General features: G+C 34.5%; 1 protein-coding gene across 1 annotated transcript; it reads right to left on the bottom strand.

Moving 5' to 3' along the window:
• Nucleotides 1–673: 673 nt before the first annotated feature.
• LOC132117162 (5-hydroxytryptamine receptor 4-like) lies at nucleotides 674–19,252 on the bottom strand. Its single transcript, XM_059526260.1, has 7 exons — nucleotides 19,085–19,252; nucleotides 15,825–15,919; nucleotides 15,609–15,740; nucleotides 14,351–14,551; nucleotides 12,869–13,019; nucleotides 11,364–11,926; nucleotides 674–1,006 (listed from the first exon to the last, which is right to left on the bottom strand). Exons 2-7 carry the CDS (start codon nucleotides 15,851–15,853, stop codon nucleotides 913–915), a joined length of 1,170 nt encoding a protein of 389 aa, XP_059382243.1. The 5' UTR covers nucleotides 15,854–15,919; nucleotides 19,085–19,252; the 3' UTR covers nucleotides 674–912.
• Between the last annotated feature and the right edge of the window lie 7,974 nt (nucleotides 19,253–27,226).

Below are 27,226 nucleotides of genomic sequence, written 5' to 3'. Positions count from 1 at the left end.
ATATAGCTTGAAAAATGTTCAAGGGGACGAAGAAATATCTATTTGAATAAATTGTTCGATAAATTGCTAAATATTTACCTCAGGCTACATACTGAATACGAGTTTGTTTCTTCTGAACAAATTTTGAGAAATTTAGCATTATATAATTTGCTCGCCAGTGGATAATCTGCAGTGAATGGGTGCCGTCACATTAAGAGTCCAAACAGCTGATAAAAACATGACAGTAATCCACACGACGCCAGTCCATCAATTATCTTGTAAAGTGAAAAGCTACATGTTGAAACAAATCCATCTTTAAGATGTTTTTAACTTCAAACTGTTGCTTCCGGCTTAAACACGTATCAAACTCCAGTCGTGGAGCCCGGTGTCCTGCAGAATGTAGCTCCAACCAGCTCCAAAACACATGCTTGGAAGACAGTAATCCCTGAAGACCCTGAACAGCTGCTCCAGGTGTGTTTAATTAGGGTTGGAGATCAACTCTACAGGACAGAATTTCAGTTCCTGGAGGAACACTTTTTACGGCACCCATTCACGGCACAGGATCCATTTGTGAGAAGTGATGGTCTTGGAAGACCTGAGGGTGAATAAATATTCAGCAATTTTCATTTTTAAGTGCATTACTTCTTTTAAAGTGTATTTTCTTTGCTTTCTTTTCCTTTGTTGTGCTATTCCTGGACATTTTATCTGGTTGCATTAATGGTTTTAGGCTGTCTGATAAAATACCTGCATGCTAAAATCATTCTTACATAATGTACTCTAGAAGTTTTACGAAATAGGCCTATACACCATCTTTGTGATTTGTTGTTTCTCATCAAAAGGAAACTGCAATGAAGTCTCTTGATTTGACACGTTTCCTATGTAGACTGTTGTCTGTATGTTCTCCTCAGGCTGCTGTTGGCATTGAATTCTTGGCTATGATGCACCAACAGACTCCTGAGATTCCTGCTCGCTTGACAGAAATCGGTTGGAATTATCGCTGGACCTTCGGATTTGAAGAAATGACAATCTGAAAAAAAAAAAAACACAAAACAAACTGTTATATTCTGCTTGGTTGGAAAGAAGCAAATGCAGCACAAAGTTTTCTAAGAAAAGGAATGTTGTACTGTTAATGTCAATGTACAGAGTGAATGAAAGCAGATAATAGAAAAAGATAATAGACCAGACACATCTAAATCAGAGCAACAGATTCCTTAAACATATAGAGCCTTTATGGAATGATTTTAGATATGCAATTTTTATTATCCCTGTTATGTCTTAGGAAAATCAAAGTTATTTATCTTCAGCTAAGATACACATGAATCCTTGATGGGTTCAATCTGTCAGTACACTTTTTAGTTGTTCTTAGATTTGTTTTAGCTTTAGAGAAAGTATGGTTTCAAAGGATCTCTCTTAATGGTTTCATAAAAAAACTTCAAGCAAACCATGTACGTCAATCAAATGCATTCCTCTGACCAAATTTAGACATCCATTAACATCTAATTAAACCATGTTGAAGAGTTTTTGCACAATTATGGTGCACATCCATTAAGTGAGTCAAAAAGAAAACTTTCACAATGCTAGGTACTGTTGCCATTTAGATGACATCTGTGACTATTCATTATAATAAATTTTTCATCCAAAAACTCCTAATAGGGTTGATGTTTAATGTTTTGCTAATACAGAACACTACAGCTTAAAAGTTATTTTTTTGGTTTCTTATTTATTTGAATAAAATACAGTAAAACTGTGTTTTGCTATTACAATTTAAATAATCGTTCTCTATTTTATATATATATATATATATATATATATATATATATAGAATGTAATTTACTCCTGTAATGGCAAAGCTGAAATTCAGTATCACATGATTCTTCAGCAACCATTCAAATTAGTTCATTTGGTGCTCAAGAATTTTTTTTTATTACTATCGATGTCAAAAAATTGCTGTGCCCCCTAATTGTTTCTGTGGAAACACACGTTTTCAGGATTCTTTGATGAATAAAATTTAATAAAAATGGCGTTTGAAATAGAAATCTTTTGTGAAATAAAAAAAAAATATATATCTTTCCTGTCACTTTTAATCAATTTAATGTGTCCTTCCTGAATAAAATATTTAATTTATTTAAAAAAAAAATTTTGTAAAACAACTCAGTTTGAATGGACAAGTTCATTGTCATAGATTAAACAATGACTGTTCTAAATTCTTGACTTTACGAATGTTGTCAATATTCCATATTCATTTCTGATTTACTGTATAAAGCCAATGCAGACATCAAAACTAGAAACAGCAGTAAGTGCATTCACATGGACTTTAAAAATTGCTTTAAGTACTCAGACTTCAGCTAAAAAGGTCATTTCTGGCACTGTTTGCAACTGGGCAAATGTTACATCATCTTATATTAATGATCCAAGCTGTCAAGGCTTATCATGTGTCCTTTCCACTTTTCGTATTGTTCCTACATCTCTGGTTTAAAGACTATATCTGGTGTTAGTGTTAAAAAGAAACCATCATCACTGAGGATCAGAATGTGGAGCAGATCTTTCAAACTATAGCACTTGATATGCGTTATCTCAGCACTACAGCAGGTTTTAGTGAACCTGAGCTCACTGCAGATCTTCTTAGGATGAAACGTTGCACTTTTTGCACACATTAGCACACATTTAAGCTGAGGACGCTTCAAGCACGGACAGCATGAGTGTCACATCCCTTTTGTCTTATATGAATAGGGCTCCACAGGGTTCTGTCCTCAGCACGTTGTCATTTAAGCATGATATACATCACAAGAGCAGCGAAACAGCTGAAAGAATGTGTCTTGGGTTCAATGCTTGGGGAGTATAGAGTGATTGACTCGTGTGAGCTGCACTCGAGCGAATCTTGTCCGAGGGTCGGCAGGGGAAAGATTAAGGCATTCTCAAGCCTGACTGTCACACAAGCCACAAACTCACTAAGTTCCTAACCACCTTCTCATCTCTCTGACTGGCTTTCCCTCCTTCTTAAAATTTTACACAAGACTTGACCTCTCAGTTTACGGCACAAGTTAATGCAAATTTTGTTATAGGGATAGTTTACCACAAAATTACAATTTTCTCAATATTTTCTCACCCTTGTGATGTTTCAGTGCTATTTTTTTCAATGGTAAATAAACATAATTTAACATAGGTCTTTTTTATACAAACATAGTTTACAGTCAACACATCAGTCGATCACCAATATGGTCCATATAATTCGGAGAAAAATGTCAGAAATGCTAGACATAAATTTAGAACATACATGACTACATATATTGTGAGATGTAAACTCAGAATTGTATATAATACTGTAATATACTACACAGTCTGAATAATGTGAGACTGCTATATAATATATGTACTTAAAAATACACATCATTTCATGATCACATGGTTTGGTACAAAGTTCTACAACGCAATAAGCAAATGAATTCGTGTAGAATGGAAATGTTATTCTACACTGATCCATTTGCTTTGTAAATGAATGTTGATTTATAAGAAGTAAATGTGCTTCTGCTGTCCAGAACTAAATTAGATTAACCTTGAATGTCAGAGTGAAATCTGATTAAATTATTCTTATTAAATCAACTGTCAAAAATGAAAACCTTGTTAGCTTTTACTCACAGAATGTCTTGCAACTGTATGCAGCAGGATTGTTATTTGTCAGATAATGTATTCAAATATGAACGAATTTCTTCTGTTGAAAACAAAAGATTTAGGATCTGAAGAATGTTGGAATTGTGTTAGAATGTTACTTTTGTTAGTGAATGGCTACCTTCAACTGGTTACCAGCATTCTTCAAAATGTCTTATTTTGTGTATAACAGAAGAAAGAAACTCATACAGGTTTGGAACAACTTTCATTTTTGGATGAACTATCCCTTTAAATTGTATTGCTGACCAGATGTTCCAATTCTAGGATGTCCTAATAAAAAAAAAATCTTTAAATAAATATTACGGTTAGCACTCTCAATCAATATTAATTTCCCAAAAGAAAAGAGGAGCCCTTTGGGTCGACAGGCATGTCTTAAAACCTTTTTCATGCTGTTATCATGAACTGTTCTACAACCCGAATTCCGGAAAAGTTGGGGCGTTTTTTAAATTTTAATAAAATGAAAACTAAAGGAATTTCAAATCACATGAGCCAATATTTTATTCACAATAGAACATAGATAACGTAGCAAATGTTTAAACTGAGAAATTTTACACTTTTATCCACTTAATTAGCTCATTTAAGATTTAATGCCTGCTACAGGTCTCAAAAAAGTTGGCACGGGGGCAACAAATGGCTAAAAAAGCAAGCAGTTTTGAAAAGATTCAGCTGGGAGAACATCTAGTGATTAATTAAGTTAATTGATATCAGGTCTGTAACATGATTAGCTATAAAAGCTTTGTCTTAGAGAAGCAGAGTCTCTCAGAAGTAAAGATGGGCAGAGGCTCTCCAATCTGTGAAAGACTGCGTAAAAAAATTGTGGAAAACTTTAAAAACAATGTTCCTCAACGTCAAATTGCAAAGGCTTTGCAAATCTCATCATCTACAGTGCATAACATCATCAAAAGATTCAGAGAAACTGGAGAAATCTCTGTGCGTAAGGGACAAGGCCGGAGACCTTTATTGGATGCCCGTGGTCTTCGGGCTCTCAGACGACACTGCATCACTCATCGGCATGATTGTGTCAATGACATTACTAAATGGGCCCAGGAATACTTTCAGAAACCACTGTCGGTAAACACAATCCGCCGTGCCATCAGCACATGCCAACTAAAGCTCTATCATGCAAAAAGGAAGCCATATGTGAACATGGTCCAGAAGCGCCGTCGTGTCCTGTGGGCCAAGGCTCATTTAAAATGGACTATTTCAAAGTGGAATAGTGTTTTATGGTCAGACGAGTCCAAATTTGACATTCTTGTTGGAAATCACCGACGCCGTGTCCTCCGGGCTAAAGAGGAGGGAGACCTTCCAGCATGTTATCAGCGTTCAGTTCAAAAGCCAGCATCTCTGATGGTATGGGGGTGCATAAGTGCATACGGTATGGGCAGCTTGCATGTTTTGGAAGGCTCTGTGAATGCTGAAAGGTATATAAAGGTTTTAGAGCAACATATGCTTCCCTCCAAACAACGTCTATTTCAGGGAAGGCCTTGTTTATTTCAGCAGGACAATGCAAAACCACATACTGCAGCTATAACAACAGCATGGCTTCGTCGTAGAAGAGTCCGGGTGCTAACCTGGCCTGCCTGCAGTCCAGATCTTTCACCTATAGATAACATTTGGTGCATCATTAAACGAAAAATACGTCAAAGACGACCACGAACTCTTCAGCAGCTTGAAATCTATATAAGGCAAGAATGGGACCAAATTCCAACAGCAAAACTCCAGCAACTCATAGCCTCAATGCCCAGACTTCTTCAAACTGTTTTGAAAAGAAAAGGAGATGCTACACCATGGTAAACATGCCCCGTCCCAACTATTTTGAGACCTGTAGCAGAAATCAAAATTGAAATGAGCTCATTTTGTGCATAAAATTGTAAACTTTCTCAGTTTAAACATTTGCTATGTTATGTTCTATTGTGAATAAAATATTGGCTCATGTGATTTGAAAGTCTTTTAGTTTTCATTTTATTAAAATTTAAAAAACGTTTTATTAACGTTCGGGTTGTATAATAAGACTGAGATTGATAAAATCAGTAATCCAGTTCAGATGAGTTCCCCACTTTATGAGCTACTTTATACTCCTAATCTCCAATAATTCTCCCCATATGCAAAAACAGATTCCTACAAAAGGCCAGGCAGGCTTTGAGCTTTGAATACTTTGTAAAAAGAGCAGCCTGTCTGTCTCAAAGCTTTCTTCTTTGACTGATCTCTGTCCTCATCTCGTTTCTGTCCTTAGCTAGAAGCTATCAAAAAACATTAAAAAGACTGGTGATATTTAAATGTACTGTATGAAATGGATAGAACCAAAATTGAACATTCTGTAATTTATTCACTCTCAAGTTATTTCAAACCTCTGTGACTTATTTTTTTCCACTGAACACAAAAGTAGATGTTTATATGGAAGCCCGCTTCCACTGAATAAAAAAATCAAAAAGATAATTGGTGACTTTTTATCTCAGAATTCTGAGATATAAACTCGCAATTGTGCAATATAAATTATATAGAAAAAAGATATGAAAAAAGTTCACAATTTCGAGATATAAACATGCCGTAATTCAGAGAATTCTTAGAATTGCGAGATGTTTATATCTGGAAATTGTGAACTTTTTTTAGAATTGCGAGTTTGTATGTCGCAATTCTGACTTTATAAGATGCAGTTGTGAGTTATTAAGTCAGAATTGTTAGATATAAACTTGCAATTCTGAGAACATATCAGTCTTTTCCCTCTTAAAAATTGGACTTTGTTACTCGCAATTACAAGTATATATCACACAATTCTGAGAAAAAAAGTCATAATTGTGAGATAAAAAGTCACAATTACCTTTAAAAGAATTATTCCGTAGCGGATACAGTCTTCCATGTTTAGCACAATGTTCGTACAGCTCTGATATACAGCTGAATTTGACCAAGGGTTTTCAAACTCCAAACATGACAAAAGTACCATATGATTTAGGCGATCTATTCCAAGTTTTCTTAAGCCATACAATATTTCTGTGCGAGGAACAGACCAAAAATCAAGCTGTTATTCAATAATAATCTTTCATCTCAGTTCTCAAATCACATTTACACTTGCGTTTATTCAGATATAATAAGGTCTAATAGTTTTACTTAAACTTGAAACTTAAACTCATTTCAGTCGGTTGCCAAAACATTTAAAATTTTTAAACTTTTCATCCAATATTTCTATTTTATTTCAGCTTTATTTAAATGACCCGAAAACTATTTTTAACAGTTTTGTAGTTAACAATAATAACACTGAAGACTGAATGTTTGGATGAACTATTCCTTTAATAATTTAGACTCAATGGTGAAAGCCAAACCAAGATTACAGCAACTTTCCAGAATCTTTTATAATATGCTGTATCTAATCAAATAGTTTATAATCGCAAGATTATTAATAATCAGAACTATTTATTTGATAGTTATGCCCTCTTTTAGACACGGGGAGGAGGTTTGCTCATCACTGGCACTATTTGTATAAAGGGCTGCTAAATTGTGCCACTTCTAAGATCAATCTGAGTTAATAACTGCTTCGGCAAGGAGGGAAAGCTTGTAAAGTACATTATAAAATCAATCTGAGACAATACCCCATTGCTCCTGTTAACTCACTCTAAGTGTCTGTGATCAGAATGGCAGAAACTAAAACTAGACCGTTACTATAGCTGACACCCTAAAACATCAGAATCAATATTTAAGGCCTTTACTGCAGTGTCAAATTCATCACAAGGCAGAGTTATCTGTGATTGAACGCTTTTTTAAAAATGTGTTGAGACAGGTCTGAATTAAAGTGATGTCAGGGTACAAGGCCGCCACGTCACACAGTGCCATCAAATTGAATTCCTCTCTCTAACGGGACGTTTTTATAGACCGCAATAACAACAAGGTCCTTAATCTAAAATAGAGCCATAAAACATGTGACCACCTTCATCTCAGCTTCTATTTAAGAAGTCATCAGAGAGAGAACGCTATCAGGATGTTCTCATTCCTCAATCATGCTCTCTATTAGATTGAAGAGCAAAAATAAAACATTCTCTCATATGTTTTGGTTTTATTTCTTGGCTTTTGGTTTCAAGGCTGTGTGGAGGCTTTGATTTGACCTTGGCTGAACCTGAACGCGATGACGTTTATCTTCAAGCTTGCTGACATGTACATATCATTCTGAAGAGGTTTTGGACACAGTCCTGGATTAATAATTCTTGGAAGACAGCGGTGTTTGGTGGTACCTGGTTCTGATTGAGCCAAAGGTCCAAAGTTCCTCTCACAAACGTGACGCTTTTTCAGTCACACCGAGCGAAACGTGAGTCCGACTGCCACAGAACGGATTCAGAAAGCTCAACTCAAAGCCCTCCGCTTGAGTAGAGAGCGGACTTAAACCACATGGATAAGTCGCCCAAATGTTCCTTGGTAGGGAGAATGTCACATTTCAGACATTCCTCCCGGAACGTTCTAGGAACAAATGTGTAGAATATGGAAAATGTGAAAGGCTGTGATTGACGATTAAGGTTTGCTGGATGCTGGCCATTAGAGAAGTCTCTATGGAAACAGAAGCAGAGAGAGCTGTGTATTCTGACACCTTTTCTGCATCACCAATCATCAGTTTGATAACAAACAAAGTGGGAAAAATGCGGCACTTGAGGGGATCAAGGCTGTAGCTTTCAGACAAAAAAATCAAATAAAAAAATCACTTCTCGCTGTGTATTCGCTCGTGTTGCACAAGGAGAGATTCTGCAGCAGCCCCTAACAAAGGAGCCTAAGTGTAACTCTAAATCCTTACATTTATAGCATTGAAAGCTGCTTTAAAACAAAACACTGGAATAACGGAGAAGTTGAAGCAATTAAGTGAGCTGAATGTGTACTATTAATTTGGATACAATAATTTCAACAGGGGAACACGCTGCAGAGGCAGTTAAATCTTCCGTCAGAAACACACTGAGATCATTTTTGACATAGACTGCCTTGGAAAAACAAAGAAAAAACCCGCTAAAGTTAAACTAGATTAGAATCAAACCTCCTCTTTAGTTGTGTGTTTATTTTATTAATCTTAAAATGTAATATTTAGTCACCTCTAAATCTGGAAAGCTACTGTATGTGTATGTTTGTACTGTATATATTTATGGGTTATTCATTCTGCAATTTAGGGTTAATTTTATGTCCACTGAGGATAATTATATTTTTTCTAACAATTTCTCTTTAGAAATATCCATTAAGAGAATACATACCATATTCTCACACAGCACAAAACCATTTGTCCAGCATCATGTGATGTCATTTTGAAGACATTATTGACCGTCATCTGTGTTTTGGTTTTAGATTTTTATTTTTTGCGGTATTTTTTTTTTATTTTAATTCAAAATAATGTGGTTGACCTGATCAAGAAAATGTAATTTGGTTGACCAAACAATGCCTGTCACTGAAATTACAAGTGAAAATAATTATTATAATTAATTATTGTCCCAAAAATGGTAGATGTGGGGTAAAGTGTGCCAGATGCTTTGAAGTAAGCTGCGTCAGTGCCTCAGCTAATACAGTTCTGCCATCAAATATACTAAAAACTATTACAAATACTATTATTATTAAAAATACTTTGTCAAAAATGGTTAGCTAGTTTAATATACAGCAAAATAAGACTTAAAATACTTTGCAAAAGGGCTTTGCAGCACACAAAAATTTACAAAAAGAGACTACTCACGCAAACCAAACATCATGGTTTGTCTAGAACCACTTTACAGTAATAATAAGGGGAATAATTCCCCTAAACATCAATGTAACAAAGGAAATCATAAGGATACATCCATTATATTCGTGCATTATGAAACAACAAGAATTTTTCTAGAATGAGGCGGCAAACCACCGAGTGTAGACATTCAGAGTACTTGCCTTAGATTACCAGAAAGGTCAAAACATCAGTGAAGTAATTAATTCGCCTGGGGCTGGAAGACACACAAATAATAGAAATGCACGAATAAAAGAAGGGCAAATAAATAGAGGTGTATTTAAAATGTTTTACGCACACCTTAAAGTTTTAGAGCGATGAGAATTGCAAGTGTTTGTTTTGTTAAAGATTTGCAAAGTGATGTCATCTATACTTATGCAAATCCAGTTTGGGGGAAATTGCTTCTGTAATAGCAGAGCGCAGTTAAATAAGTCTGAAACTATGAGGAGAAAAACAACTGGAATCATGGAAAGACTTGATGCTGAATATTCTACCAGCTCTTGCGGCTAAACAGCTTTTCACTTTCAAAGATACAAAGCATGTTCCAGCTGATTATGTCATTTTTAAGTGTCTTGTAAAAGTCTGTATGGTATTAGTATGTTTCTAAATGGGTTTTATAAAGATCATTTTTATGATAATGTCTAAGATTATTGTGACATTATCATTTCTAACATTTTTAGCATTTTTCAGGGCCAAGGACAGAGAGAAAGAGCAGGGAGCCTTTAACTGAGGGTAGCATTTTAACACTCATCGCAAAACCATTAAAATAATAATGACTGATTAGCTATTGGCACATTGCATTTAAATTTACACAATGCATTTTATAAAACATTTAATGGAATTTTAGCTTATAACTTTAGATTTAGTAGTTTTTTTGTTTACAACACATTACCTTTTTTCTCAGGAAATATGGAAAATTAAATATTAGTAAAAAAATTTAGCAATTGCTGCCCTGTTGAAGGTTGAATATTCAGAAACATTCAAAAATTATAAATATAGTGTACTATCAATCAAAAGTTTGGAGTCAGTAATTTGTTTAAATAAATAAATACTTTTTTCGGCAAGGATATAGGTCTATTTAATTAGTCAAATATGATTAATATGTGTATAATGTGACTTATTTCAAATAAATGCTGTCACTTTCTATTAATTAAAGAAACTTAAAAATGTAGCAGTTTGCACAAAATTCTTAAGCAGCACAACAATTTTCTGAAGGATCATGTGACACTGAAAACTGGAGTAATGGCTGCTGAAAATTCAGCTTTGAAATCAAAGGAATACATTCAATTTTGAAATATACTAAAACAGAAAAGTTATTTTAAATTGTAATAGTATTTCACAGTATTACTGTTTTCTCCAATACTTTATACTTTGGTGAGCAGACTATTTAAAAAAAAAAGTATCTTACCGACGCCAAATGTTTGAACAGTGTTAACGCTTTGTGAAAATATTTGTGAACTTCTGTATATATGGCCTTTAGAAAACAACTAATTAAACAGGAAAAGGACCTTAATGATGCAGTAAGTCCAACCAGAAATCAAAAAGCACTTTACCAATATTCTTCCATGCACTTTTCATATATGTGACCCTGGACCACAAAACCTTAAGTGTAAGTCTTAAGTGTCAGTCTTAAGTGTTTATACCATCTGAAATCTGAATATATAAGCTTTTCAATGATGTATGGTTTATTAGGATTGGACCCTATTTGGCCGAGATACAACTATTTGAAAATCTGGAATCTGTGGGTGCAAAAAAATCTAAATACTGAGAAAATCGCCTTTAAAGTTGTCCAAATGAATTCTTAGCAATGCATGTTACTATTCAAAAATTAGGTGTTGATATATTAATGGTAGGAATTTCAATGTTTTTTTGGCTATTGCTAAAAATATACCCCAGCGACTTAAGACTGGTTTTGTGGTCCAGGGACACATATAAGGTTATCCTTCATCTCTTTTCTCCCAGAACTCATTTCTGAAAGCTCAGTGTGTTCAAGAGGGACTAACTATACCTGAGAGAAATGGAGGTTCCGTTGGCAGACTCTGAGTGCCGTCTGCTTGGACTAAAGCCCTCCTGTGGGGCATAGTGCTCATTTCCACAGCACAGGATCATAAGAAAGGCTCTCCGAAAAGCCCGGTTCAGAAAAGCATATAGGAACGGATTCAAGCCTGAATTGATGTAACCCAACCAGAGCCAAGCGGTCCACATCTGCCACGGCACGCTGTAATTGATGAAGGGATCCACCATGTTGGTGATAAAGAAGGGCGCCCAGCACAGACAGAAGCAGCCCATGATGACAGCCAGCGTCTTGGCCGCCTTGGTTTCATTCTTAATGCGACTGGAGCCCTGTTGATTATGGTTGGGGTAAGTCGAAGAAGGGGCTGAGCCGGCCCGGTGCAGTGAGCCGATTCGCCGAGCGTGTCCCATAGCGGTGACATAGATTCGCTGATAGGCGAGAACCATCAGCACCAGAGGCACATAGAAGGCCACAGCCGAACACACTAGAGCATAGGGCCGGTTCACCATAAACACACAAGTCGAATTATGGGTGGAGTTGAATTTTCTTTGTTCGATCTGGGGAATGACATGAAAAAACACAGAAAAGAAATGAAGGATGCATCAATATTAAAATTATGGCTGATACCAAGAACTGATTATTCTCTCTGTAAATGCAACAAGTGAAAGTAATTTCACCATAATTTATTTACCATAAATGAACCTTTTAACTAAATTAAGCTTAAATTATTGGTTGATTATTTATTAATGATTAATTATTGGTATTTATATATATATATATATATATATATATACAATATTGACTAGTAAATTTTAAAAATCCCTAATATCGGTAACCAATATTGGTTTGGCTGCATCTACTTCAAATGATCAAAAATATAGTAAAAACAGTAATATTGTAGTATATTACCATTTTAAATAACTGTTTTCTATTTGAATATATTTTAAAGTGTAATTTATTCCTATGATGGCAAAACTACAGCCATTACTCCAGTCTCCAGTGTCACATTTCTTTCAGAGAGTACAACAGCAATTATTCAAAATTTAGTTTTTTTGTAGCAATGTAAAAGTCTTTAGCATAACTTTAAACCAATTTAATGCATCCTTTTTGAATACTAAATATAGGTATATATATATTTATATATAAATGCTGACTTCCAACTTTTGAACATATTAAATTTTGTAAAATATATTTTGATTTTCTATTTTTAATATTATTTACATTACCAAAAATGTAACCTTCCTTGAAATGGTAAAACTCAAGAAGTAACATCATTTAGAACCTCTCTACAATATAGCCAAAGTAAATAACATCATTCTTTCATTTCATCATTTTTTTAATTGTTACATACAATTTTCAAATTTTTTTGTAACCTGAATTTGTGGCATTTTTTTTTCAAAACAGTTTTTTGAATGCATCTTACACATCTTACACAATTACATAAAAGATATACAACATCAGCATAACAAGAAGAATGCTTCCAACCACTCTTTACTTACAAAGCTCTCGATTCCAATGGTATTCCAACTTTGCATGATGGGAAAAGAGATGAAAATGGGGATGACCCAGCATCCAACCAGCATCAGTGAGACTCTCACAGGTGTCATCTTGTTATTGTAGACCAGAGGCTGACAGCAAATCGCATAGTACCTGCCCGAGACAAGAAGTGCAAACATCTCAAGATTGATACATGGATGCTGTCAGGCATAATCAATGAGTTCCTACATACTGTACAGCTAATGCTGTGAATTATGTACACCCAGAAAATATGCTCTCACTAGAGACTGTAGAAGCAAAGGCATCATGAGCCATGGGAATCATATGGATGGAGAAAGGACTTGGCGATACAGTAGGACAGATAAACAGAATTTGAGAGAGAGATAGGATAGAGAGAGGCTTTGAGAGACTAAGAATAAGTGTTGTTACTGCCATATGGACCAGGTGCGGTGCATAAATCACAGCTGCTCTCTTATGGGCCAAGAGAGCTGCGTTCTTCCTAATGGGTGAACATGAGAAAATCTGCATACGTAATGCAGCTAATTACACATAATTAGCTGACATGTTGACAAACCCCTGAAGTTACTGTCAAGTGTTTCTTGTTTTGTGAGTACATTTCTGAATGTACAATTCACTCTGTGAGTTGTAAATAAAACACATCTTTACAATCAAAGAAACATAACAATTAGGAATCGGACAAAATAGAAATTAGACATTACAATACAGGCTGGACATCATCTTTGCATATAACACAGCAAGGTGCCAGAAAAGTATTGTAGCACACTGTAGTTTTGTAATGCACGATTACAGGGCTTAAACCTTTCAGAGTGCCTCTGGTTGCCAAAATGCAAATCCTACAGTTTAGAGAGGAAAAAAAAAAGTTAATAAACAGTAATCCAAACAAATCCAAAATTTTGTAATGATAAATCTTTTTTATTTTTAAAGACATCTCTTATGTTTACCAATGCTGCATTTATTTGATAAAAAAATAATTCTATTTTAATATATTTTTTTAATATTATTTATTCCTGTGATACTCCAGTCTTCAGTGCCACATGATCCTTCAGAAATCATTCTAAAATGCTGATTTGATGCTTAATTATTATTATTGCTTAATTTGTAATGATATTTCACAATATAATTATTTTTACTATATTTCTGATCAAATGAATGCAGCTGTATTCGGCTTAAAAGATTTAAAAGACGTAATTATTCCAATTATTTGACTGTTGATGTATGATTATGTGTATAAAATTATATAAAAAATATGATAATGCATGTCATGACCCAAACATGTTTTAGATAGAAAAAAACATCATAAAATCTAGCAAAAAAAGACTGCTGTCCCGAAGCTATTACGCACATGATAACGTTCTAATTCAAGACCCCTTTTCTCAGTATTGCCATGGCAACACAAGCAGTTATTTGTGTAGAACAACATTAGTCATTTTTGGTTTCTATATTAGCTTTACAAACACACTCACCTGTCCAGTGCAATGCAGCACAGATGCAGAATAGATGCAGAGGTTAGCAGCACGTCCAGTGAGGTACGGACCAAGCAGAATGTCTCTCCATATTTCCACTGACCTGTGGTCAGCTCTATGGCTGCCAGCGGCATCACAACCAGGGCAACTAGAAGGTCTGCAAATGCCAGTGATACAATGAAGAAGTTGGTCTTCTTCTTCCTATACACGGAACAGTAAATAAACATTAGTTCACTGCAGAAAATGTTTTAGTATCTATACACAGAAAATACTCATTTTTAAGCTGCTCTGATACTTTATCATACTCAAGAGCCCTCACAGACTGATGCATTTACAGTTATTAACTTAATAATTTATTTATTTATTTATTTTTATAAATAATTATGCCACTATACATCTTGTTATATTACCCTGGCATCAAGTTGGCTGGGGGAGGGGTGGCAAATTTGAAAAATATTTTTTTTTTCTTTTGCTGATGGAGAAAATTGGAACATAAAAAAATATATATTTCTTTCAGTTCACCACTATTGAAGTTTACCCAAATATAATTACCACAGCTTCTGAGAACACAGGAAATGTTAAAACGATCCATTTTAACTTCATACGAAAAGTATGAACAATCTGCCATTGGTTGGAAAAATAGATGGCTCCACCCCAAACTCACGCCATTGGCTGAGCTTTTGTTGCTATGTGGGGCTGGTCAGAGTAATGTTTTGAAAACACCAGAGAACCACAGTGTTACTTGTTTGTAACATTAAAGGAATAGTTCACCCCAAAATGACAATTCTGTCATTAATTACTCACACTCATTTAATTCCAAATCCATAAGACCTCCATTTATCTTCGAAACACAAATCAAGATATTTTTCTGACCCTGCATAGACTTCTGATCAAGGTCCAGAAGGGCATCATTAAAATACTCCATGTGACATCAGTGGTTCAACCGTAATTTTATGAAGCTACCAGAATACTTTTTGTGTGCAAAGAAAAACAAAACAACAACTTTATTCAACAATTCCATCAGAAATATCTTAAATTGTGTTCCCAAGATGAACGAAGGACTTAGGGGTTTGGAACAGCATGAGGGTGAGTAATTCATGACAGACATTTTTGGATGAACTAGACTATCCCTTTAACCTACGATTACCTCACTTTAAGATATCTTGCAGATTAAACCAATATAGCCTAATATTAATTTATTTTCACATCAATGTACACTGACACAGCCAATTCAAATGTAGATATGAAGCAGCATTACCTCAGCTGTCTGTCTTTACAGAGAGCCACCATCACAAGCAAATTACCAAGTGCAGTCAGTATAATGACGATCACCAGGACAATAGACAGCGTTATCTTCGAAGTGTGTTTAGACACACCTTCATCCACTGAACTGTAGACAAAAATATGCAGCCAATTATATATAAACAGATAAGATCAATACATATGTAGTAAAATATTTTGAGGTGGTTCTAACTTGTCTGTTGAGTCTGATGATGTAGCCATCACTGGTCATCTGTATGGAAGTCTTCAGATGGGGTTTTGTTCACACAAGACAATGCAGTCCCTCTCCTGTGGGATAAACACAACTGTTTTGCGTTCTCACATCCCAAATTCAATCATATTCTTTCAGCATGAGCTTCAAAGTGAGAGCACTGAGATTAAACCATCAGCACCTTTGTAAATGAAACACAGGCTTATGGGATATAACAAGTAAACATGAGCCATGATGAGTGTCTGACCATCTTTCTTTCTAAGCAAAACTAAAGACTCACGAGAACTAATCGTTGCATGCTGTCAATCAGCATGTTGTTGACTGAATCAGTGAATTGAGATTTACTTTGTTACAGAAATTAGGATCTAAAAAAGATGAATGTTTCTAATAAACTTTGCACACTTTAAAACTTTAAGCAATGCAATGTATAAAATGTGCAAATTTTAGTGGATACAAGACATGTGAATTTTTGATATATTAGCAGTATTTGTGAAATGAAGCCATTGTAAACTGACTAGGAAGTGACTCTTCTCTTGCATTTTTTCACTACCTTGCTTCCTAGGCATATTACGATTATTACAACTACAACTATAGCTAATATATTTTATATATTATGCATTCAGCAAACCCTTGTATATATAAATATCATAATAAAATAATGATATGATTAATCATATACACTTCTAGATAAATCAGCCTTATTAGAATGATTTATGAAAGATCATGCGACCACAGGAATAAATCTAATTTTAAAATATTTTCAGATAGAAAGCAGCTATTTTAATAGCAAAAAATATTTCACAATATTTCTGCTTTTGCTGTATTTTGGAGCAAATAAACGAAGGCTTGGTGAGCAGAAGAGAATTCTTAAAAAAAGAAAAACATTAAAAATCTGTTCAAAAATTTTACTGGTAGTGCAAATGTCTATAGAATAAACACTGGAAGTGTGTGATGTATTTGCCCTGCTGGGAGGCTCAAGTGGGTATTACAGAGACAGCCTGGACACTTCTTTCCTGTTCTGTTGCTTTCGCTTGAGTTTCAAACAAGCCAGATGATTATTATAGCCCTGTATCAAACACGCTGAACAAAACAACAGCTACACAGCTGATTTACACATGATTCTTGTGTAGGACAAAACAGGTGCCAACTGTTTCCCTCATATGCATATGTGTAAATTAATGTAAAAGTCAACATCTTTAGGCAGCTTTTCCGTGCCAACAGAGAATACTACGATACCCCTAAGGAGACATGATGATGAAAAAGAATATGAAATTATGTATGAGAAATATATATGATGAAAAAGTATTTTAATGCTTTTGTTGCCTCTTGCAAATGTTTGTATTTTGCGTTTGAAAAAAAAAAAAAGCAAACACAAATTTCTTTGTGTTTCTTTGAGCAAACACAAATTTCTCAGGAAATACAAAAGCTTTGCAAGAGAACACAAAAGCATTGAATTATTATTTTTATAAAAAATATATATATATATTATTTTATATTGGAATTTAGTTCTTTTCTTTAACTGTATATATATACAGTTAAAGAATGCACTATTATTTCATAAATCACACTTTTATTAAGTACATTTTAAGGACAAATTAAAATTTCTTCCTTTTATCACTTTATCCAAGATTTTGTCATGTTTGTCAGTAGGTGACAATCTTAAAATGTCAACCCTGTTACCATGATTATGAATGGTTAACAATTGACAAATGAAAAGTATAAATCTCTAAAAACATTACTATTAAATGATCTTTCTATAAAGCAAGCAACATTATTTCATAATCTTGATCACAACAAGGCTTGTCAAATTAAACCATAACTGTCAACTCTGTCACCTTTCAGAATCTTTGTTCTAAAATGCATCCATTTAGCTTACGATACCATAATGCAATTGACACTTAAACAAAAGATTTTCAATCATATGAAACTTCAAAATCAAACTGGGACAGGCACCCGTTTCATCAAATGACCAAAAAAGACAGCTGAGCTGAATTATGAAATCTTAAAGAGTTCCTTCAGCTCAAGGTATTTTAACATAGTTAACTGTCTGAAGCATACGGATCTATTCTGAAAAACGAATCTGAAAATTTCTGTTTTTCAAAAGCATTAAATAAACTGGGACTTCGAACTGTATTTGTGAATTAACATTCCGAATGAACATGTTATACTTATGCTATACCGAATGAACTGTTATAAACCACACCTAAAAGTGATACATCACAACCTGGATTCTTCACTATCAAACAATTGACAAAAACACTAAAACATGGTCATATTAAACAAAATATTAGACAAATATTAACAAAGTACAATGAAACAGGTAGCTCTATAGATTTCACTAAGGATCTACCTCAGCATACACCCAGAACTCTTGGCAGGTTACTGTCACTTTAATATATTGGTAGCATCTCTGATTTGATTGATTTATCTTCTATGAAGGTTAACGTGACATAATTGACATGATGAAAAGAATCTGCAGTGACAAACCCTCCAATAACTGATTTCGACACCTTCCCACACAACGTCTTTTTTCATTTCATGCCACCAGGAAAACTGAGTGGCATTTGCATTTAAAGGGATAAATCACAATCTGTGGTGAAAAGAAAACATAAACCATAAGCCTCACACAAGTTATGAGAGTGATATTTTCACACCATCATAAAACCCATATTGGAGTAACACAAATATAGAGGTCTTAAACACACATTTATCATGTAGCTGCTGATTTATATGTCTATATACAACAACAATCCGTAAAATGGTATTTGATCACAAAAACATACTATAAAATTAGCATTATATGTATCTTTTTCACATTAACTGAGTTCTTGCTCATCACAAAATAAATAAAAAAAGAGTAAAAGCTATTATGAGGTTTCAGTCTTGAAAGGATCAGTCCTATTCGATCACAGTTGCACCCAAATTCCTCTAAAATCTGATTAGATAATAAACTCTATTAAACAAATAAACTCTGGTATTCTTTAATTGAAACTAAGAACGCCAATATTGTGAAAATGCAAATGGTATAATTTTTGGGATCTAACTTGTTATTAGTAACCTGGTGCAATAGAAAAAGAAAAAAAATCTTATTATCAATAACAATAATAACAGTAGGCTACTACTATTATTTAAATATTTTAAAACAGACATTAACGGTACTTTAATGACCTGTTGCATATTTTGCCACTTGAAGGCATTTAACGTTAAGTGCAAAGCAGCATCGTTCAGGTAAGTTGACTTACCCAGAGGCTCCGTGTTTCAGACTTCTTTGTGAATCCACATGTATTTCTACAAACTGTCATATTCCATCCCAGTTAATCGAAGACTGAAGTGCTCTTCTCTGCCCTGTGTTACAGTCAAACAGCTGCAGTAAACAGCAGATCATCTGTTGATGTAAGTGCAGCAGAGTCTCTGCCTGTCTAAAGCACATGAGTCTGAAACAAACCACAACAGAGCAACAGCGCCACCTGCTGTTTCACCTCACATTACTGCGCTTAGACATCGAATCTACGTACGAACAAACGGTTTTTTTTTGTTTTTTTTTTTTACAAAAAAAATTCTGATTCAAATCATATGTGCTATATTTTACTATATATGATTTTATTAGCATTTTCACTGAAAAAGATACAAAGCTGTCACTTACCTAATAGCTACAAAATCTAAACGGTATATATTTGTACCTTATTTACCCCCAAATGGTACATATTTGTAGTTTAAAAGCATATTTATACTTTAGAAGTACATATTAGCAGCTAAAGTGTACAGATATTTGTACCTTCTGAAAGGGTACTGTCTACAGTAAGTGACAGGTTTATTCCTTTTTCTGAGAGGGATATGTACTTGGCACATAAATGTGTCAGTTGTTATACTGAGCAAAATAGGATGCTATAGTAATATATTATCAAATAAAGAAATGAGGGATACATGATCATGAACTAAATGGTTAGGGAATAAGTAATCTGATGATGTAAATCCTCAGGCTGATGCTTCTTTATTTCACTAGATGGCAAAAGATCACCACACATAGCCTTTATCTTACTCTTTATCTTATTGAATGGTAAGTATATTGTGCTGCTGAATGTGTTTGTCTTTAGTATTTATTTGCTAGGTCGATAAAATCTTGATATATAGTCCCTATAAATTATTTACATAATTTATTGATATATAGTCCCTATAAATTATATACATATGTATATATATATATATATAATGCTGGTAAAATAATAATAATTAAAAAAAAAAGTTAAGATCCTCTGTTGGTGGACATCTTGTGTATGCAGCTTCAGTCTGCAATATTTAATGAAACATAGCTTGCATTCAGTGACCTTACATGACAATATCCTGTGGGTTATTGATATTACCGGCATTTATTGAGCTGTTCTGCTTCCTTTACCGTTACAGGAAGGCCAGTTCCTTTTCAGCCGATGCTGTATGTTAGAATTCAGCTTAATTGCAAGTGACAGGAGAAATCTGAGTACGGAAGCTGCACAATACAATTTAATATATTTACATTCAGTGACACAAGATAAAACCATTCACAAGCATCGCTGTTTATCTATAAACGTGATAAATTAAATTGCTTTTTAATATTAATAGACTGCTGAATGAGTTGAAAAAGTTAAGTGCACGGCAGAAGAAAGGACCTGGGTGCTGTGCTGCTGCAGACAGTGGTGAAATTTCAGACAGCTTCTGTGATTCCGATGACTTAGCACTCAGATTTCAACACTGAAGGCAGTAAATGCTTGTTTTGTTTTTTTATTCTGAGAAAATCAGAGTGCTGAATTATTTGATTGTAATAAGAGAAACTGAAATAGGGAGAAGAAATACTGCTGTAACAAAATCATATTTTGGTCAAATGCAACATATTAAAGGAATATAAAGGAAAAGCTACTATAGTCAGATTAATAGAAACTAATGAAATTAAAATAAATAATATATAAATAAAAATAAATAAAATTAAATATGATAATTGCCAGTAATTTACAACTACAATATCATTGGAAACTCATCAAATTAAATAATATAAAGATACAATAAAATAACAATTATTATTGTCAATATATTAGTACAACTATAACATGGTATTATTGAAAATTCATAAAATTAAAAAAGAAAATCAGTCAATCAATCCAAACTACAACCCGAATCCCGGAAAGTTGGGACGTTTTTTAAATTTTAATAAAATGAAAACTAAAAGACTTTCAAATCACATGAGCCAATATTTTATTCACAATAGAACATAGATAACATAGCAAATGTTTAAACTGAGAAAGTTTACAATTTTATGCACAAAATGAGCTCATTTCAATTTTGATTTCTGCTACAGGTCTCAAAATAGTTTGGACGGGGCATGTTTACCATGGTGTAGCATCTCCTTTTCTTTTCAAAACAGTTTGAAGACGTCTGGGCATTGAGGCTATGAGTTGCTGGAGTTTTGCTGTTGGAATTTGGTCCCATTCTTGCCTTATATAGATTTCCAGCTGCTGAAGAGTTCGTGGTCGTCTTTGACGTATTTTTCATTTAATGATGCACCAAATGTTCTCTATAGGTGAAAGATCTGGACTGCAGGCAGGCCAGGTTAGCACCCGGACTCTTCTACGACGAAGCCATGCTGTTGTTATAGCTGCAGTATGTGGTTTTGCATTGTCCTGCTGAAATAAACAAGGCCTTCCCTGAAATAGACGTTGTTTGGAGGGAAGCATATGTTGCTCTAAAACCTTTATATACCTTTCAGCATTCACAGAGCCTTCCAAAACATGCAAGCTGCCCATACCGTATGCACTTATGCACCCCCATACCATCAGAGATGCTGGCTTTTGAACTGAACGCTGATAACATGCTGGAAGGTCTCCCTCCTCTTTAGCCCGGAGGACACGGCGTCCGTGATTTCCAACAAGAATGTCAAATTTGGACTCGTCTGACCATAAAACACTATTCCACTTTGAAATAGTCCATTTTAAATGAGCCTTGGCCCACAGGACACGACGGCACTTCTGGACCATGTTCACATATGGCTTCCTTTTTGCATGATAGAGCTTTAGTTGGCATCTGCTGATGGCACGGCGGATTGTGTTTACCGACAGTGGTTTCTGAAAGTATTCCTGGGCCCATTTAGTAATGTCATTGACACAATCATGCTGATGAGTGATGCAGTGTCGTCTGAGAGCCCGAAGACCACGGGCATCCAATAAAGGTCTCCGGCCTTGTCCCTTACGCACAGAGATTTCTCCAGTTTCTCTGAATCTTTTGATGATGTTATGCACTGTAGATGAAGAGATTTGCAAAGCCTTTGCAATTTGACGTTGAGGAACATTGTTTTTAAAGTTTTCCACAATTTTTTTACGCAGTCTTTCACAGATTGGAGAGCCTCTGCCCATCTTTACTTCTGAGAGACTCTGCTTCTCTAAGACAAAGCTTTTATAGCTAATCATGTTACAGACCTGATATCAATTAACTTAATTAATCACTAGATGTTCTCCCAGCTGAATCTTTTCAAAACTGCTTGCTTTTTTAGCCATTTGTTGCCCCCGTGCCAACTTTTTTGAGACCTGTAGCAGGCATTAAATTTTAAATGAGCTAATTAAGTGGATAAAAGTGTAAAATTTCTCAGTTTAAACATTTGCTACGTTATCTATGTTCTATTGTGAATAAAATATTGGCTCATGTGATTTGAAATTCCTTTAGTTTTCATTTTATTAAAATTTAAAAAACGTCCCAACTTTTCCGGAATTCGGGTTGTATTATTGTCAATAATTAACTACTAAAAATGTTATTGGAAATTAATAAAATTAATTATTATAAACATAACATACATACTATAAAATGTTATTGAAAATTAATTTTAAAAAATGATCAAATAAAATAATTACAAATTATTATAAAAAATGTATTATAGCCAATGCTTTAGCAAGCTCCAGCCATGTTTGTCTTAGGTATTTTATAAAGGTTGGTTTTCAGTTGTTAAATCAGACCTAGATTTCATCATGGAAAAAATAAATGATGTTGATGAGCTTGGCAGATGCAGGATAGAGTTTTTCTTAAATGGTTTACTGGGCAGCATGTGCTTTTTCTCAGGCATGTGCCTCACAGACTCGCTGGCTGAAAATAATGATTTGCATGACTCTTGTTCAGTCTGTTGTTATTGATTTACTCTCAAGCAGTTGTTATGAACCAGAGAGTCGGACATGTTCCCAGCATGTGTGGGCGATAAATATACTCCTACACCATCATTTTTTGTTCCAACATTTTGTTTAATTGCTGTGGTTACAGATAAGTGTCGCTGTAGATTGGTAAAAGAAATCGGCATTAAATCATCGTGATTTGCACGTAGGGGCTTTCATTGCTTGCCCTTGTTCCTCAACTGAATAATGCATAGGTCAGAGCTTACTCTTACTCTTGACTTCTGATTAGAAATCGATTGTTATGTGCAGTCCGTTTGAGAGAGAGGACCTGGGGTCAGGAGCTGAGGTCATCGCCCCACATCCTCCTCTGAGCCATAAAATCAAAACACACATCCTGAGTGCAGGGGTAAAGCAAGACACACACCAACTGTGCATGCAACCTTAGGGTGCTTTATAATTCCCCGGCTGTTTGGAAATGAGTGAATAATCTGGGCAAATGGAGCAGCGTGTGTGCCTAGGCATTTTCAGCATCCTGTGTCCACACTGCCAGAGTGTATTATTAACCTTGGGGAGGTCAGCGAGTCAGGCCGTTCTCTGAAAAGGAGCAGAGCAAGTTTCCAGTGAACCTGCTTTGGAATTTATCACACAGAACTGATCAGTGTAGCTGGTACAAGAGTTAATATTCAAACCACTCAGAAGATCTCAGAGGATGCATTCAATTGATCAGAAAATGTACGTAATGACATTTATAATATTATAAAAGATGTCTATTTGAAATAAATGCTGTTCTTTTGAGCTTTTTATTCATTAAAGAATCCTGAAAAAAAAACATACAAAAAACAGTTTCCATAAAAATATTAAGCAGCACAGTTTGGAATATAAAGTGTTTTACACTTTATATTTTAAGTGAAAAATTCAAACTTTTTATCTCAGGTATAAATTATATTTTAAAATATATTAAATAATAATCAGTAAAATAACCAATTAAACAATTAAATAAAAATAAATAATGTATAGGACTAAAATAATTTATAACTAAACCTAAATATTTCACAATAATACACATTGTCAAAATATTTCTCAAATACACATTTTTACTATATTTCTGATCAAATAAATACAGCATCTGATCTTACTGACCACAAATTTTTGCTGGGAAACGATTAATCACATTTTTTGTGTACATAATATATGTACTGTGTATATTCATTATGTGTATATAAATACACACATGCATGTATATTTTTAAGAAAAATATGTTATGTTTATATATATATATACAGAGAGAGAGAGAGAGAGATAATACACAATACACACATATATATTATATAAACAAAAACTTTTATTTTGGATGCAACTAATCCTTGCCCAGAACAATTTTTTATATTTTCAGTTTTATTATGTCAGCCATTTCATTACATCAAGTTAAACTAAATGAAAATGAGAAATAAAAGCAAGTGGCTGAAATAAAATACGTTTTTGTATATTTTATTTTAAGTCAGCTTACATTTACTTTATTTTCAGTAACTATAACAACCCTCTCTCAGACATGAATATTGAAGCTGTTATGTACAAACTGCTAACAAGTTGCTATATAACAAATTAAAATAATCATGGAAATCTTTCTACATGAGAAAGTATCTTACAACAGATTTCACACAACAAACTTGCAAAATTGCAAACAACAGACTTGCAATTAATTGCAAAAGTGTTCAGAAATTCTTCACTAGAGAACAGAACAAAGGTCGGTGCTCCAAGTCTGCTTTTGATTATTTATGTTTGTCAGATTGTTAGGCCATAAGCCAAGTCTGGTCAAGTTTGTTTCATATGCTATCCTAATAGGGTTATACATAAAACATCAACACCTGCTCCATTCTCAGGAAGGATTGAGCCGTTTCCTGTTTCACTCTCTGTATATTCAAACAGAGACCACAGTTCAAGACCATCAAGCCATTAGTATTCACACCTGTGTGTTTGAGATAAAGCATGTAAAAAACCAAAGCACATACATGCATAGAGTCTTACAGGTGGCAAGCTGTTTTTATTTTTTACGGTTTGCTCAGCAGGTGAAAAGACGTCTACTGTCAGTAAACAGGATGCAGCAGCCACTTAATGACACATTAGTGCCACCCAGACAGGGTTAATGCTCTGACAAACACTGAGTCAAGAGTCTAATTGTTCCACTGGGTGCTCTGTTTAGAGGTAATGGCACTGTCTTACAGAGGTTTATACTGAAGTCTAAAACTGGTAGAATTATTAATTCTAATTAAAGTTCATTAATAATACATTAGCATTAATGTTCATGGGGTTTTAAAAAAAACGGGGTACTGTAGTGAAACTACATAGACAATTCATTCACAATTCATTATGCAAATTGGACTTAATAATTGCATAGCTGTCATTGTTAAAAGGAATTACACGTATTTATACACTCTTTGAATATGCTTGTGGCCTCTATATGTGCAGCACAGTTGTCATTTTGAATATCCCTCCTGGTGAACATGAAATATTAGGATGCATATTTAAAAGTACATGAATCTCAGGCAAAAAAATCCATGACCTTTCATTCTCTTGCCTTGATTTTGTACAGTGTACTTGATTTTTAAAGTTCTTTTTTTAAAGTTTAAAGTTCACTCAAAAATAAAATTCTGTCATTAATTACCCACCCTCATGTCGTTCCAAACCCTTAAGACCACCGTTCATCTTCAGAACACAAATTAAGATATTTTTGATGAAATCCGAGAGCTTTCTGACCCTGTAGCAAAGCAACTGAAAAGTAGGTAGTAAGGACATCTTTAAAATAGTCCATGTGACATCAGCAGTTCAGCCAAAATGTTATGAAGCAACAAGAATTATTTTTGTGTGCAAAGAAAAAAAATGACTTTGAAGTCTTTGACGAGCGTTCACAAAGTATTCTCGTAGCTTCATAAAATGATGCTTGAACCAGTGATGTCACATGGACAATTTTATCAACGTCCTTACTACCTTTCTGGGTCTTGAACGTGTCAGTTGCCCTGCTGTCTATGCAGGATCAGAAAGTGCTCAGATTTCATCAATAAATTTGAGTTTCAAAGATGAACAAAGGTCTAATGGGTTTGGAACGACATGAGGGTGAGTAATAAATGACAGAATATTCATTTTTGAGTGAACTATCCTTTTGAGAAGCTTCAGCAATGATATCACAGCCAGACCTTACATCCTGTTCTGTACCTTTTTGAAGAAGAACATATTGTGTTTTTGTCTGTCAATGTCTGGAAATAGTTCTTTCTTTCTCACTAATGCATAACTAATGCTATACATAAATAACATTTTCTGTACTTTCTTCAACAAAAATGATTGTAAATAATCTTTTAATTACATCTGTTATTTTTCATTTTACATGCATTACCTTTTTTATGATTATATATTACAAAAACATATTTTACAACTACAATGCTCATTGCAGCAGAGGTAACTTGCTCTCAAAGTTGGGTTTCTTATCCAGATGGTCTCCTCCCACACCCCAGTCCCCACTCCAGTCTCCTTGTGTTCTTCAGTCATGCACACTATCCACAGTTGCTATCAGTTATTTTTCCTGCCCTCCTTGACCCCGCTGACCTCTCGCTCTGCAGCCTGTCTGCTCTCACACTCAGTTTTAAAAACACTGTGCTACAAAAAGTGTCAAGCATTCTCTTGCCCTCCCTCTCAGACCTCTCAGTGTGACGGTGCCAAAGATCTCACGGCACGGACAGGCTTACCTCTTGCTTCAATCTGCTTTTGCAACTTGACAATTGACTCCTCAAGACTCCAACAAAAAAAGAAGAAATTTATTTGCATTTAGAAAAGTCAGATGAACAATGTAGTGTGTGCTCGTGCTCTTTATTTAACTGTTTTCAGTGTGCCATTACTCAGGAAATCAATTCATTGAAGATCACACAGGATAATTATAGAGCGAGTCTCAAGTCTCAAGTGTTAGCACAAGGTTGCATTCAGTGCTGTTCACGTGGGAAGTCAGTTCATTGTGTGCATCAGCTTATCCATTGTTTTATTCATATTCTGATTAACCATTTTCCTGTAACCCTAAGTGTAAAGGATAACACAAAGTACTTGATTCACTGAATAGATATTTTTGTGTCAATTGTAAGTGAAAGCCTAGTGATTTATGCATCGCTGGAGACACTTAAAGGAACTGATAAAATAAATATTAAACCACATATATAATAAACCACAAATAAAGAGTTTTATGAAATAATTTATTTATCATGCACAATTTAATTAAAATTT

This window comes from Carassius carassius, chromosome 36 (assembly GCF_963082965.1).
Source record: "Carassius carassius chromosome 36, fCarCar2.1, whole genome shotgun sequence".
In the NCBI taxonomy this organism is placed as follows: Eukaryota; Metazoa; Chordata; class Actinopteri; order Cypriniformes; family Cyprinidae; genus Carassius; species Carassius carassius.
The sequence above is the reverse complement of the archived record's forward strand: the minus strand, read 5'-3'. Positions and strand labels throughout refer to the sequence as shown.